We start from the raw sequence: 16,318 nt of genomic DNA on the forward strand, positions 1-16,318 counted from the left end.
ATGTATGAAAAGTGCTATATAAATAAAGATTATTATTATTATTATTATTATTATTATTATTATTATTATTATTATAAATGATGCAAATTACGATCAATAATGAATCGGCTGCGTCCGGTGCGTTTTGAATCTAATCAGCAATCGGTCAGATGTTACCGAGCGGTTTCCTGCAGGATTCTTCAAATATTATAAAAACGACGCGAAATACTGAAAAACGGCCAAATTCTGTGGCACTTTTAAGGCTTATTAGCCCCTTAACTGTCTGGCACTTAAACAGTTAAAGATGTACAGGGGTTGGACAAAATAATGGAAACACCTTCACCTCAAGATGATAATGCCCCAATCCATACAGCTAGAATTGTTAAAGAATGGCATGAGGAACATTCTAATGAAGTTGAGCATCTCGTATGGCCGGCACAGTCCCCAGACCTCAACATTATTGAGCATTTATGGTCAGTTTTAGAGATTCAAGTAAGACGTCGATTTCCACCGCCATCGTCTCTAAAAGAGTTGGAGGGTATTCTAACTGAAGAATGGCTTAAAATTCCTTTGGAAACAATTCACAAGTTGTATGAATCAATACCTCGGAGAATTGAGGCTGTAATTGCCGCAAAAGGCGGACCTACACCATATTAAATTATATTTTGTTGATTCTTTAAGGTGTTTCCGTTATTTTGTCCAACCCCTGTAGTTGTAATGGAGAAATGATAAATAAAATTGTTAAAAAAAAAAAAATACTCACCACAGTGTGACAACAGGATTATGTGTCGCACTATTTCTTGAATTTTCCAGATGACTTCGGCTTGGAAATGTCATGATTCAAGATCCTTACATCGTCAGTGTACACACAGAGCATACACAATGAAATTCTAATGTGCTTTATACCATATAGGGCGGCCATGGCTCAGATGGTAGAGCGGTCCAATAACACTGCTCTACAATTTCTTAGAAACTCTCTACTTCAGACATTAAATGTGCTAAATCTTACATATTTTAATAGGATGAATCAGAAAACAAATGACAGAAGTGCTGGTTAGCTCATGTTTTCATTATATATGATGGTGTGTTATTATACATATGCTGTTGGTTTATGTACATTTACAGGGTGGGGAAGCAAAATTTACAATATTTTGAGGCAGGGATTGAAAGACAGTGTATGACCAATTAGTTTATTGAAAGTCATGAGAATTTATTTGCCACAAGAAAATGTACATAATAGAAAATGTTTTTATTCTATATGTCCTCCTTCTTTCTCAATAACTGCCTTCACACGCTTCCTGAAACTTGCGCAAGTGTTCCTCAAATATTGGGGTGACAACTTCTCCCATTCTTCTTTAATAGTATCTTCCAGACTTTCTCGTAATAGTTTTGCTCATAGTCATTCTCTTCTTTCCATTATAAACAGTCTTTATGGACACTCCAACTATTTTTGAAATCTCCTTTGGTGTGACGAGTGCATTCAGCAAATCACACACTCTTTGACGTTTGCTTTCCTGATTACTCATATGGGCAAAAGTTTCTGAAAAGGTATGGATAATAGTGTTAGGTATGATTATGACATCAATATATGTTTGGTTTCAAAACAATTGACGTAGTGCCTGCTGAGAAAAAAACAACTAAATGTTCATTGTAAATTTTGCTTCCCCACCCTGTATACAATGGATTTATAAATGTTCCACTAGAAAGAACCTGAGAAGTGAATGTATTATAATGTACAGACAGTGTTTTGAAGTAGATCTGGTTGCTCTGAGACAAATATTCCTTTTGAATAAAACCCATTCTCGCATTAATCCTCAGAATTTCACATTTTGGCCCAAGACTGTATCTGTGAAACTACAACCAACTACCACTTTTGGCTTAATCTGTCTTTATTAGTGACTCAAATTTGGTCAAGTCGAACTATTTTTGTTCTGGAAGCATTTTACTTGTAGACCAGTGTAACTGAAGGGTTGGCGGTTCGAATCCTGCTCTGTCCCAGTCATGTGCTGTTGTGTCCTTGGGCAAGACACTTCACTCTCCTTGCCTCCAGTGCTTCCACTAAAGAATGTGTATGAATGTTCGGTGGTGGTGGGAGGGGCTGTAGGCGCAGATTGACAGCCACGCTTCCATCAGTCTGCCCCAGGACAGCTGTGGATACAGATGTAGTTTAGCACCACCAGAGGGAGGATGTGAGAGCGAATGAATAATGGATCTACTGTGCTAGGGCTGAACGATATGGACAAAATTTCATATCTCAGAATTCATGCCAGATATCTCGATATTGATATGATACGATATGACTACGGGTTCGGTGAAAACCAAGCGTTTTTCAGAAAAATACAAACATCATTGGTTTGTCGTTGGTTGGCTTCAGCTGTCGATCCACAGCAAGAATGAAATAAGGTTTGTGGTTGGCTGGCCTTAGCGGTGCATTCAAGGGCAATCGTAAAAATGAAATTTCTTATGACTTCCAGAGCTGTACATGCAGGGCCAGCACGGGGGATATCTATATCGTTTATATCGTTGCTTTTTCGATATTAATATCTTGAATGTTCATATCTAGATATAGATACGATAACGATATATCTTTCAGCCCTACACTGTACACGCTTTGAGTATGCATTCAGAGAAAAGCGCTATATAAATCTAATCCATTCTTCTTATTATTATTATTATCATTATTATTAGGGACCGAGCCGAAAGGTAAGGCCCTCTCACACAGTGAGAGGCCTTGCCTGCAAGCAAGGCCCTATTGTTTTTCATTCGTTTTTATATTATTATTATTATTATTCTTACTCCGCCACTTTGACCTGGATTTTGACCCCCTAAACATACTCCAAAACTCACCAAATTTGGCACACATGTCAGGCCTGGCGAAAAATTTGATAAAATGAAAAAAATTAACCCTATAGGTGCCTAAATGGACTCTCTAGCGCCACCTATTTGAAAAAAATGGCAACTTCCCTAGTGGACAGTAGGAAAGTCGTACAGACATGCAACCAACGCCAAAATGTTGGTTGGACAATGCTCTACAAATCATCCACTGACACTGATGACCTATCTCCAACAGGAAGTTTGCAATATTCCTTTCAAAATAAAATTTCTAAAACTAACTCCCATGACACTGTTAGTCATATTGACTTCTAAACAGCACCAAAAGATAGAGTGAACCCTCCTCAAACAAACGATTTCACACCTTTTCCATAACTATCTTAGTTTTTTTTTTTTACGAGCCCACAAAGTTGCGAATTTTGGAACTCATTTTTCACTTTGGAGTTTTTCCCCACATGTGACATATCTACGCGTTCATGGGACTCACCACAATGCTCACATGCAAAAAATTTTGAGATAGGATTTACGGTTATTGATTTATAACAATTTGTTTATTTTCATACTTTTCCCACTTTAGACTGCCATTTGACCCCCTTAACATGCTCCAAAACTCACCAAATTTGCCATGTATGTCATGGCTGGTGAACACTTTGATTCCATATAAAAATTAACCCCTTGGGTGCCAAAATGGACTCTGTGGCGCCACCTATGTACTAAAAAAACACACAAAATCTGCCCTTTCGGCCAGTAGGAATGTCGCAGAAACATGAAACAAATGCCAAAATGTTGGTCTGATTGAGCCCGACAAATCATACACTGACACTCATGAGCTAACTCCAACAGGAAGTTGGCAATCTGCCTTTGAAAGTTACTCTATGTTTCTGCAATTACTGCTTATTCATTTCAGACTTTTGACAGAAAAGTTATACCTCATTGAATTGCCACGAGTCTGCAGAATCCAAAACTGAAAGAATTTTTCAGATACGACCTACGGTTCTAGAATAATCACAATTTTTTGAAGAGCATATGTAGTTTCACTTTTCACAATGACAAAATCCCTATTTAAAGAACACTACTGCCATCTGGTGGCTGTCTGACAATTTACCAGAGGTTAGAGCAGTGTTCTGTTATACAGGAGTCCTGGGTTCAAACCCCAGACAGGGAAATGGCTTTTTTTTTTGGTTTGTTTTGGTTTTTTTTTTGGTTTTGTTTTGTTTTTCTTCCCTTCATCACATTTTAAAACATGTTTTTACTGCATAATATTGTGGATATTGGACATTTTGCACACATTACAAAGTACACACAGTACATTTTTTTCTAAATAAAACCCTTATTAAAAATAATACATAGTGTCTGTTACATAACTTCTTTTCACTTTCATGATCAAACACTCAACTGTTTGTACAATGTTTCTTCATTCAAAAGTACTCTTTCTCACAGACACACATCCTCACACAATAGGGTTTTTCCAAAATAAAAGCCTTAAATCTGATAAATCATCACTTTTATACTCACTTATTCATACAATTTCAATTCATTTTTCAAACTGATTCTTTCTCTCACATACAAAACAAATGCACATACACACAGTAGGGTTTCCAAAATAAAAGTCTCATTTAAAGGTGATGGTGGTTTCAGCAGAGGGTCGCTGGTGTTCTGTACAGATGTAAGGAGGACAGACACTAAAGGGTGGGAACTGGTATGGGGACGGAGAGGTGTGAGTGGAGCTGAGGCGTCCATGGTCACGGGAGGCGGATCGTGGGGGAGGCGGAACGCCCGGTGCGAGGTCCCGCCCAATGCTGCTTGCAGCTTTAATTATTATTATTATTATTATTATTATTATTATTATTATTGTATGTCCCAAAAAAAATTACAATGATACTTTCCCCATTGATAACTTTCAAAATAATTAAACAATCTAAGTGCTATTTCAGGGTATGAAACTATAACTTGGTACCTACATCTTACAGAAAAGCCCATTTATTTTGGTTCATTGGTCACAGAGAAATGTGGATCTTTGTAAAACGTGTCATGGGTTCATTTTTTGCATCAATTTGAATGAAAATATTTTGCTCACAACTGACAAGGCACCTAAGAAATGAATTCAAATTCAGTGCATAACATTATATTAGTGGTGTGTACTCACATGAGGTTTGTTTTCGAAAGATGTATTGGCCTCTCAATTACCATTTTGCATTTGTTCCCTAAGAGGCTAACATCTATCGACAAGCATTTCGCTTTGATTCTTACCGATCCAATTTTCAAACTGCAAATTCTAACTGCATTCATTGTGTTCAAGTACACGGAAACAAACCACAGTCTTGACAGGGTAAGGGAGGAGTTTAGAGAAAGGAAACGAGTCTCCTTACAAAATTTGGAAGGAAAGGACTTCTGACATGCTTTACAAAGATCCCCATATCCCCCCATGACCAGTGAGACAAATTAAATGGGGTTTTCTGCAAAAATGTAGGTGATAAGTTATAGTTTCATGCCCTGAAATTGCATTTTGATTGATTCACTATTATTAAAGTTATCATTGCAGAAAGTCCAATAGCAGTTTTTTGTGTTTTTTTTTTTTTGGGACATACGGTAGAGATGGTACCTCTTGAGTAAAAAGGGAAATTCACAATATGAAATGGAAAATATTTAAATAGTAGTCTTATAGCTAGACACTGGAAAAGTGTTGTTTGTCCATCGTTGCATTCATGGACTGCAGAACTGTCATCCTGCATTGCTATTATATAAATGGAAACTCATATCTTCCACAAGATATGAAATTAATTTCTCAAATTTTTAGAATCCAGGCCTGATATGTTTATGCATTTGGCAGACGCTTTTTTAGAAAAGCGACTTACAGGGGAAAACCAATCAAATCACTCAATCAATCAAATTTTATTTATATAGCGCCAGATCACAAAAAAAAGTTATCTCATGACACTTTATATATAGAGTTGGTCATACCAGACTCTAAGCCAATTTACAGAAACCCAACAGAATCCTCCAGGAGCAAACACTTGTGACTGGTGACAGTGGCGAGGAAAAACTTCCCTTTAACAGCAGAAACCTGGAGCAGACCATGACTCCTGGAGGATGGACGTCTGCCTTGACCAGTTGGGGTTAAAGAGAGAGAGTAAAGAAAGAGAAAAAGAGAGAGCGATAGAGATAGAGACTGGGGGAGAAGGGGGGAGTAGGGGGAGATACATGGAAGCAGTTGAGGATAAGTGAGTGATGATGATGAAGGCAGGAGAGAGGCAGGACCACCGCAGCAGGTCCAGAGATAATCCTGGGAAAATCTGTGATAATCCTGGGAAAAACCTTATTAAAATATTTAAAATGGAATGTCTGACAGTGCTAGAACAGGAGGTGCTCTCGGAAGAGCTGGGTCTTCAGGAGCTTCTTGAAGATAGGCAGGGATGCCTCTGTTCTCGTAGTGCTCGGTAGAACGTTCCACCAACGTGGAACGACCCATCTCATCATTATGACTTACAAAGTGAGACCATACCCCCTTTTTTTATGATGTTTGATTATGTATCAGACATCCAAAAATGGATGTTGACAAGTATTCAGCTTATATTGTCTGTCAATTATTGGGGGATATGTGTAAGATATGAAGATATGTGTCCAATAAATAAATAAATAAATAAATAAATAAGAATAGGATTAAATTGTGGAAGAAAAACAAAAAAAAACAAAAACAAAAAAAACCCACAACCTTCCTCTCTCCCTTTCGGTCAAGTCCCACATTCATACATTCCTACTGAACCTGGTCCAGAAATAGTCCTGTCTTGTCCCCTGTCCCTGCAGCATAGATGCATATAGATGTTCAATACTGCATCGATTTCAACTTTCTGCTCCTTATTTTCAAGGTCCTTTCATTGTCTTCTGCCTCCATATCTGCCCAGGATCCTCAGAATTGGTGCACCCTCCCTTACTTTCCCATCACCCTCTTCCTTCCACCTGTCCGCTCACTTGATTTGCCCCTTACCTGTGGAATTCTCTCCCATAAGACATTCATAACATTGCCTCACATCTTTACATTAAATCCAACTTAAAACCATTCTTTTCCAAATTGTACATTAGGTCTAATATCACTCTGCTAATTTTGATTTTGATTTTGATTTTTTAAAATCTTTTTCTGGCTTTACATTAGAGTATTAAATGACTTAACTCATTCATGTACATAACTGTGCCATGCCCCGTGTGGCGAGTGTTTAGAAGGGCAGCAATAAGTAAAATGCATTGTTATTTTTATGATAATTATTGTGTATGTTTTATTTATGAGGATGAAAAATGTCATCTGCCCTGTATTTTCCCAATATTTCTGGGAAGCTTATATTTTCCCCCAGCCAGAAAGATAAGATAAGATAAGATAAGATGTAAGATAAGCCAAGGCAAGGCAAGGCAAGATAAGATAAGATAAGATAAGATAAGATAAGATAAGATAAGATAAGATAAGACAAGATAAGACAAGACAAGACAAGACAAGACAAGACAAGACAAGACAAGACAAGACAAGACAAGACAAGACAAGACAAGACAAGACAAGACAAGACGTAAGATAAGACAAGATAAAATAAGATGTAAGATAAAATAAGATTAGATAAGATAAGATGTAAGATAAGATAAAATAAGATAAGATAAGATAAGATGTAAGATAAGATAAAATAAGATAAGATAAGATAAGACAAGATAAGATAAGATGTGATGAAAAAATAAAAATAGAAAAATGTTAATAAATAAATCTACATATTTACAGACCAGTTAAGGAAAATAAAGAGTGAAAACAACACTGAACATGGTACTTATTACATTATCACTGGTTTGTCCATAGGATTATATAAAATGATACTGAATATTCTAATAAACATGGTAAAAAGGTCATGCATGGGCCAAGAAAAGACCTATTACATCTTTAATAGATAAAGAAAAGAAGAATAAAAAAATGTTTGTAACATTGCGGGACTGGACTTTTAGTTCTTAACTGTGGTAACGTAAGCTAACCCGATAACACCAAAAGTATCATATTTGATACATGAGTTTTGAAGCCCTCTACATGATCAGTGTGATATTTTCGTTCTTGAAAAACTTGATGTATACAATTAGATACATGCAATACACAGATAATCCACCAGGGGGGAGGAGTTCATTCACCAGAGGCCTTTCCAGTGACACTACAAGATTAAATTAATGAGGAAGGAGGCAGAACTTTGACAATTTTGTAAATGAATTACCGATTTGTTAGACATGTTTGTGTTATATTATGTTTTTATTTGTTCAAAAATAATAATGTTTGAGCATTGAGACCCGATGTATCAAATATGATACAAAATTGAAGCTCATACATAGAAATTGATATTTGAAAAAAAAAAACATTTTTTTTTTTGTTGTTCTGAAGGACCAATAAAGGCTCCAGTTTCAAAGAACTGGAATTTTCTGTCAGTGATTTAATGGTTCAGGCTTTACAGGGTTAAATATTGGAAAATACCAGATTTTTACTGAAAAATACAAAATGCAGATGATAATAGTACAATAAATGGTGATAAATTACCACAGAAAAGGTAGAAATAGTTCAGGTCTTTAAGGGTTAAAATATGTATAAACAAAAATCACAACAAAATAATGTGACACATTTATATTAACCCTTTCATTAAATGAATTATGAAAACCTTAGTCAAGATATTTTTCCTGAGTGTTTTTATTCTTCTGTAGGCATGAAAAAAATGATGCAATCGAGTTTTTTTTTTTTTTTAAGGAGTTACAAAAATGTCCACTCAGCCAGACACCATGCATTTAATTTTTGAAACAAAGAAACATGTATTTAAAAACTAATATCAGAAAGTGATATGGAAATCTATGCAATAAAAACATTTTTAATGCAGCTAATCTTATGTTTTCCCACATTTAAACTCTAATACTAGTTATTATTCACTTCATGGAGATAATATGTAAAAAAAAAAAAAAAAAAAAAAAAAAAAAAGAAAGAAAAAAAAGATAGATAAATATAAAAAAAAACTGTTTTGTTTGTTGATTTACACTAAAATGTGTCAGTGCAGATCAAGTTTATCAAGAATGGCATAGTTACAGTCACGGTATGAATGTCAGTGTATTATGGGATGGTGCATAAGTGTCCACTGTGTTGGCTGATATGGAACTAAAACAACAAAACCCATGAATGTATAAGAGAACAGCTGGAGAAAAACTCTAATGATATTAATTTTGCCTTCTGTTAATGTAATTATTCTTTTCTTTTTTGTTTCGTTAAGACAAAAGACCTGCTTGATGTTACTGTCAAGCAGGTAACATCTAAAAACTATACCTTGTCAGAACAAAAGAAAAAAGAAAAGTATAGTTAGCTTTGAATAGTTGTCCACTGTAGTGACCACTATGCATGAAAGGGTTAATGACTCATTCATCCATTAATGCAAAGACATCTTATAGTGTATTATGTTTTTCTGCACCGAAAACAAGTGGCAAAGGGGAATAAGAAGAGGGAAATAAACCATATATTTGAGCAGGAGGCTTCAAGGTGGAGAAACAAAGGAGAAAATTGGTAAATGAGCAAAAAAACAAAACCACAATAAGGAGTTTAATTTAGCTTTTCTTTTATCTACATTAACAAGGATATGAATGACTGGAAGAAAAAGAAAACCTGATGAAAAGAAGCTGCTACTGCCTGTTCTGTGTCTTTCAACAGTCAGAAGAAAAAAGCAGATCACTTTGTTACTGATAGAAAATAAATAAAAAAAAATATTTGATTTTGTTTTTACAAATGTTAAAAGGAGAAAATCAACCACCTCGTAAATGTCAGATCAGCCATATTTGATCTGGGAAATGAAAAGATGTTTTGTTTTGTTTTTTGTTTTGAAGCAAATCACTGTTTTATTTTCATGTCAGTAATGTCTGTTTCTGAAAATGTCACCAGAAATTATAGTTTTTATTTACTTACAACTAAGAATATGAATAAAAACCAGAAAAAGAGGCCATTTTACATCAGAAAAGTTCTTTTTTTTCCCCCTTACATTTGGCTTAAAAGTCCAGTGTGGATGATGTAGGGAGATTATAGAGGATCTAATTACAGAAATGGAGTGTAATATTCCTAATTATATTTCAGTTAGTGTTTAATCACAGTAAAATTAGAAGTGTTGTGCTTTCATTCCCTTAGAATAAACCATTTATATGAGAGGGAGGAGTTCACCACAGTGTTTCTGCAGCGCTTCCACAAAGAGTTTTTCTTTTTTCTTTTTTTTTCTTTATATGTTAATTGATTGATATCTTTATTTCAATCGTGTAAATGACAATTTCAAAACTGAAATGCAAATAAATGATAATGAAGGGAATGAGAACAAAACAAAACAGTATTTTAAAACTGCAACGTCTTAAGCCTCAAAATTTACATGAATATAAACGTATCTAATCCAACCCCTTCAGACTTGTCTATGCTTTCTGAAAACAACACTGTTCCAAATTTATCAGCGATTTGGATACATTTATAGGTAGTGACATCGAGCTTTTAGTTGAAATACCATCAGCTACTATAAACCAGATAACAAGTGGTTTTGGCATCAATCCAGCTGATGTCATCATGTCTACAGGATGGGGAAGCAAAATTTACAATATTTTGAGACAGGGATTGAAAGACAGTGTATGACCAATTAGTTTATTGAAAGTCATGAGAATTTATTTGCCACAAGAAAATGTACATAATAGAAAAAGTTTTTATTCTATGTGTCCTCCTTCTTTCTCAATAACTGCCTTCACACACTTCCTGAAACTTGCGCAAGTGTTCCTCAAATATTGGGGTGACAACTTCTCCCATTCTTCTTTAATAGTATCTTCCAGACTTTCTCATAATAGTTTTGCTCATAGTCATTCTCTTCTTTCCATTATAAACAGTCTTTATGGACACTCCAACTATTTTTGAAATCTCCTTTGGTGTGACGAGTGCATTCAGCAAATCACACACTCTTTGACGTTTGCTTTCCTGATTACTCATATGGGCAAAAGTTTCTGAAAAGGTATGGATAATAGTGTTAGGTATGATTATGACATCAATATATGTTTGGTTTCAAAACAATTGATGTAGTGCCTGCTGAGAAAAAACTAAATGTTCATTGTAAGTTTTGCTTCCCCACCCTGTTGTGATAACGTTAGTACAAACACAGAATCCAAATGCAGAACTCAGACAACAAAAATTAGTTCCAAAAGATTTATTGTTCACACACAGGTGAAAAAATATTATGAGTGACAGAATCTTGAGGATAATGGTTGGAGATTTCCCCCTCTGATTCGTCCTCCGGATCGAGGGCAGCAGCCTGTCTCCCCGAGCGGTGTTAGGAGTATTTTCCCCGAATGGGGAAAAGCAAAGGGAGGTCAGGGACGGAAACAGGTCATACACAGGCAGGCTAACGATTGAGCAACAGGACATAAGGACAAGGCAAACTCACGTACCGGTAGTCAGAGCGAGAAGGTCAAAACCAGATCAGATGAGGCAGACAAAACCGACAGGGATCAGGCAGAAGACGAGAAACCGAGGAATCCAAAACAGGTCAAAAAACAGGCAGGCAAACGAACAAACGAGGTCAAGAACGCTGGTCTGAACTACTGGAGTTACAAACTGGTGACTGACAAAAGGAAGAGACAGGGTTTAAATACACAAAAGGGAGGGAAGACAACTAGACACAGGTGGAACAAATCAGGGCGGAGACAGGTAATCAGGTCAGAGGTGAGGATGATCAGGGAACAGGAAGTAAAGACGACAGACAAGACACATGAGGGAAAACTTAACAAAATAAAACAGGAAGAGACAAACAAAACATAAAAGACAGACAAAACCAGACTAACGTCTGGCTGCAGGTGTGACACCTGTACATGTAATCTCTTCACTGAAGTGACTTAATGAGTCCGGCTGATCCACTACATACCCCCCAAAGTTTTACAAATGATGTTTCCAGAGGAGCCGGTGTCTTATTAGGAGGAACTGAGCTCCTCTGTAGTTCACACCCTGGAGTAAACGGTTGACAGAAATGGAAGTTAATATACACGGTCGTCCACACACACAGTTTTTAATGGAGTTACACCACAAACAGACCGTTCTGCTGCTCTTATTAAAAACAGACAAATCTGCTGTTGTTTATTAATACTGTTGTAACAGGCCAAAGTATACCCCCAAACCACACTGTACCTGGGATTTAAACATACATATGAATATAGTTTCAGGATGTGATGACTTTTATTATATTACGAACAGTCAAATTAATTGAACATTATGTTGCAATTAGATTATGATGCTTTGTTTTTAAAGTGTAAACACTACTGAGAGGTGTGGTAGTGACCTTCGATCTATGTGGAAGTCTAAGATTAGATTAGATTACATTAGTTAAAACTTATCTTTTGGACAGAGCCCTCAGGAAATTGAGGTTCCAACAGCAGCACAACAATGAATGCACACATATAAGAAATACCACAAGATAATAGCGAAACATTAACTATAAAAAAAACAGTAGTGAAAAAAACAGGCAATTGCACATTAGAAAGTACTAGTAGAAACAACAAGTAGCAAAGTAGTAATGAGAAAGTAGCAGTAATAAAAAATAATAATGATAAATAGCTAATTATGTTATAATGTTATAATATGCACTATTTATTTATTTATTTATTTATTCTAATTGAGTTCTGTTCTTATTTTACTTTTTGTAAACTTTTATATTCTATTTTCTTATGGTACACATTTAGCACTCCATACACAATGACAATAAAGACTGTTCTATTCTATTCTATTCTATTCTATTCTATTCTATTCTATTCTATTCTATTCTATTCTATTCCATTCCATTCTATTGTATTCTATTCTATTCTATTCTATTCTATTCTATTCTATTCTATTCCGTTCCGTTCTGTTCTATTCTATTCTATTCTATTCTATTCTATTCTATTCTATTCTATTCTATTCTATTCTATTCTATTCTGTTCTGTTCTATTCTATTCTATTCTATTCTATTCTATTCTATTCCGTTCTGTTCTATTCTATTCTATTCTATTCTATTCTATTCTATTCTATTCTATTCTGTTCTGTTCTGTTCTGTTCCGTTCTTTTCTATTCTTTTCTATTCTATTGGATATCTGACACATATGATCATCTGTCTATCTAAATGTCATGTGTCCATCATTTCTGTCATTTCCTCTCTTCCTGGTCTGTCCATCCAGCGGTCGACTGCATGGTGTCCGAGTGGTCCGAGTGGTCCGAGTGTAACAAGTCCTGTGGTAAAGGTCACACCATCCGGACCCGCATGATCAAACTGGAACCACAGCTCGGCGGCAGCCCGTGTCCCGAGACGATCCAGAGGAAGAAATGCAAGATCAGGAAGTGTCGGACGAAAACAAAGGAGGAGAGAGGAGGAGGAGGAGGAGGAAAGAGGAGGAGAAGGGGTAAACAGGGCAGAGACGCAGCAGTGGAGGAACAGCCAGGTTAGTGGGATTTATGGAACAGACTGACAGGATTACTCTGGAATTTTAGATTACATTAGATTACATTACATTGGATTAGATTACATGACATTAGTTTCATTACATTACATTATGTTAGATTACATTACATCAGATTAGATTACATTAGATCAGATTACATTACATTACATTGGATTAGATTATTACATTATATTATATTATATTATATTAGATCAGATTACATTAGATCAGATTAGATTAGTTTCATTACGTTACATTATATTACGTAACATTAGATATATTAGATTGGTTTCATTACATTACATTACATTACATTACATTATGTTCATTACATTAAATTACATTACATTAGATCAGATTAGATTAGAATAGTTTCATTACATTACATTGTATTAGATTACATTACATTAGATCACATTACATTAGATTCAATTAGATTAGTTTCATTATATTACATTATTTTAGATTTCATCAGATTAGTTTCATTACATTACATTATATTAGATTACATTATATTAGATTAGTTTCATTATACTACATTATATTAGGTTACATTAGGTTGGATTAAATTAGATTCATTATATTACATTATATTAGATTACATTAGATTATATTAGATTAGTTTCATTATATTACATTAGATTAGATTACATTAGATTAGATTCATATTACATTATATTATCTTACATTAGATCAGATTAGATTAGAATAGTTTCATTACATTACATTGTATTAGATTACATTGCATTAGATCACGTTACATTAGATTCGATTAGATTAGTTTCATTATGTTACATTATTTTAGATTTCATCAGATTAGATTAGTTTCATTACATTGCATTATAGTAGATTACATTATATTAGATTAGTTTCATTATATTACATCATATTAGATTACATTAGATCAGATTTGTTTCATTATAATACATTATATTAGATTACATTATATTAGATTAGATTAGTTTCATTATATTACATTATATTAGATTACATTAGATTATATTATCTTAGTTTCAGTATATTAGATTAGATTAGTTTCATTATATTACATTAGATTAGATTAATTTCATTATATTACATTAGATTAGATTACATTAGATTATATTAGATTAGTTTCATTATATTACATTAGATTAGATTACATTAGATTAGATTAGTTTCATTATATTACATTAGATTAGATTACATTAGATTATATTAGATTAGTTTCATTATATTACATTAGATTAGTTTCATTACATTACATTATATTAGATTACATTAGATTAGATTAGTTTCATTATATTGCATTAGATTAGACTACATTACATTACATTAGTTTCATTATATTACATTATATTAGATTACATTAGATTAGATTAGATTCATTATATTACATTAGATCAGATAACATTACATTAGATTAGATTAGTTTCATTACATTACATCATTTTTGATTCCATCAAATTAGATTAGTTTCATTACATAACATTATATTAGATTACATTAGATTAGATTAGTTTCATTATAATACATTATATTAGATTATATTATATTACATTAGATTAGTTTCATTATATTACATCATATTAGATTACATTAGATTAGAGTAGTTTCATTATAATACATTATATTAGATTATATTATATTACATTAGATTAGTTTCATTATATTACATTATATTACATTATATTAGATTAGTTTCAGTATATGACATTAGATTAGCTTCATTATATTACATTAGATTAGATTACATTAGATTAGATTAGTTTCATTAGATTACATTAGATTATATTAGATTAGTTTCATTATATTACATTAGATTAGATTAAATTCATTATATTACATTATATTAGATCATGTTACATTAGATTAAATTACATTAAATTAGTCTACACATGATCTAACGAGGGCTCTGATTGGCTCTGTGGTCATGGACAGATGACACCGTCCTACAGTTCTGTGGACAAACACACTTAGAACATTTGAAGGACGTCCTAGAACTTTTTTGCTCGACTGCATGTGTGGTCAAACTCCTGTTTTTGTCACAGGAGGTAAAAATACTCGACATATATTTCTTTATCGTTAATGTTAGAAGTACCAGGTTTGGTTCTACTGGTTCTACTGGTTCTCCTGTCTGTGGTCTTGACCCACCAGGGTGCAGGATGCAGCCGTGGACCAGCTGGACGGACTGTTCCAAACCCTGTGGGGGGGGGATCCAGGAGCGCTTCATGCTGGTGAAGAAAAGACCCAAAGGCAGTCCGACGGCCAGCTGCAAGGACCGCAAGGAGATCCGCGCCTGTCACGTTCATCCCTGCTAGGGGGAGGGGGGGGGGGGCACTACTGAGCTACCAGAGGACGAGAGGTGGCGGGGGGGCGTTGGGGGGGGTCAGGAGTTGAATCACACGAGATCTGAGAAGTAGCGGGGGTCAGTTGGATAAAGATGACAGTACTTGAAGGTGAAGGTAGAGGGCAGGTTCAGACGTTTGGAAGAGGACCAGTAGAATATGGTGTGTTTTTTTTAGTGAAGCCATTGTAGATGTTTAGTTCCAGTAACAGGGCTGACTTTTCCTTTAGAACACAATGGACGTATTAGTGTGTGGAGTCTGTGTCCGGCAAAAAACGAACACTTTCACAAAAATAGGATCAAACTAAACACAATACAGGGTGAGTCAGAAAAAACGCTCTTTCCATTTAAAGAAATTGTCCTGCTAAAACGGAAACACTGATTTTTCTTTTGACCATACAGTCATATTGATGTGGTTATTGAGCATGTCTGGTGATGTAGTCATAGATTTATTGCATTGCATAAGAGAGAGAAGGTCCATTGTTTATTGGGCACTGAAATACCTGCCAACACAATGTATGCCACAGTGAACAAACTTGAAATTGACAACAATTACAGGAGTCGGGGCTTTGCTTTCACACTCAGGACATAGGCCTACATGACAGTGCCCAGGGAGTTTTCATCATGGAGAGACCACAGTTTACGGATGTGCAGAGAGCTTTCATGGTGACAAAATTCTGCGAAACTTGACCCCCCTTGATTTTTTCTTGTGGGGGT

General features: G+C 34.8%; 1 protein-coding gene across 1 annotated transcript in view; it reads left to right on the top strand.

Annotated features, from left to right (window-relative positions):
* Nucleotides 1-15,877, top strand: part of LOC115420609 (spondin-1-like) — a 319,353-nt gene extending 303,476 nt beyond the window's left edge. Inside the window, 2 exon segments of the mRNA XM_030135980.1 lie at nucleotides 13,015-13,275; nucleotides 15,412-15,877. Coding sequence (XP_029991840.1) covers nucleotides 13,015-13,275; nucleotides 15,412-15,575 — 425 coding nt within the window. The 3' untranslated portion in view covers nucleotides 15,576-15,877.
* The last annotated feature ends 441 nt before the right edge of the window (nucleotides 15,878-16,318 follow it).

Source organism: Sphaeramia orbicularis, chromosome 6 (genome assembly GCF_902148855.1).
Source record: "Sphaeramia orbicularis chromosome 6, fSphaOr1.1, whole genome shotgun sequence".
Classification (NCBI taxonomy): domain Eukaryota; kingdom Metazoa; phylum Chordata; class Actinopteri; order Kurtiformes; family Apogonidae; genus Sphaeramia; species Sphaeramia orbicularis.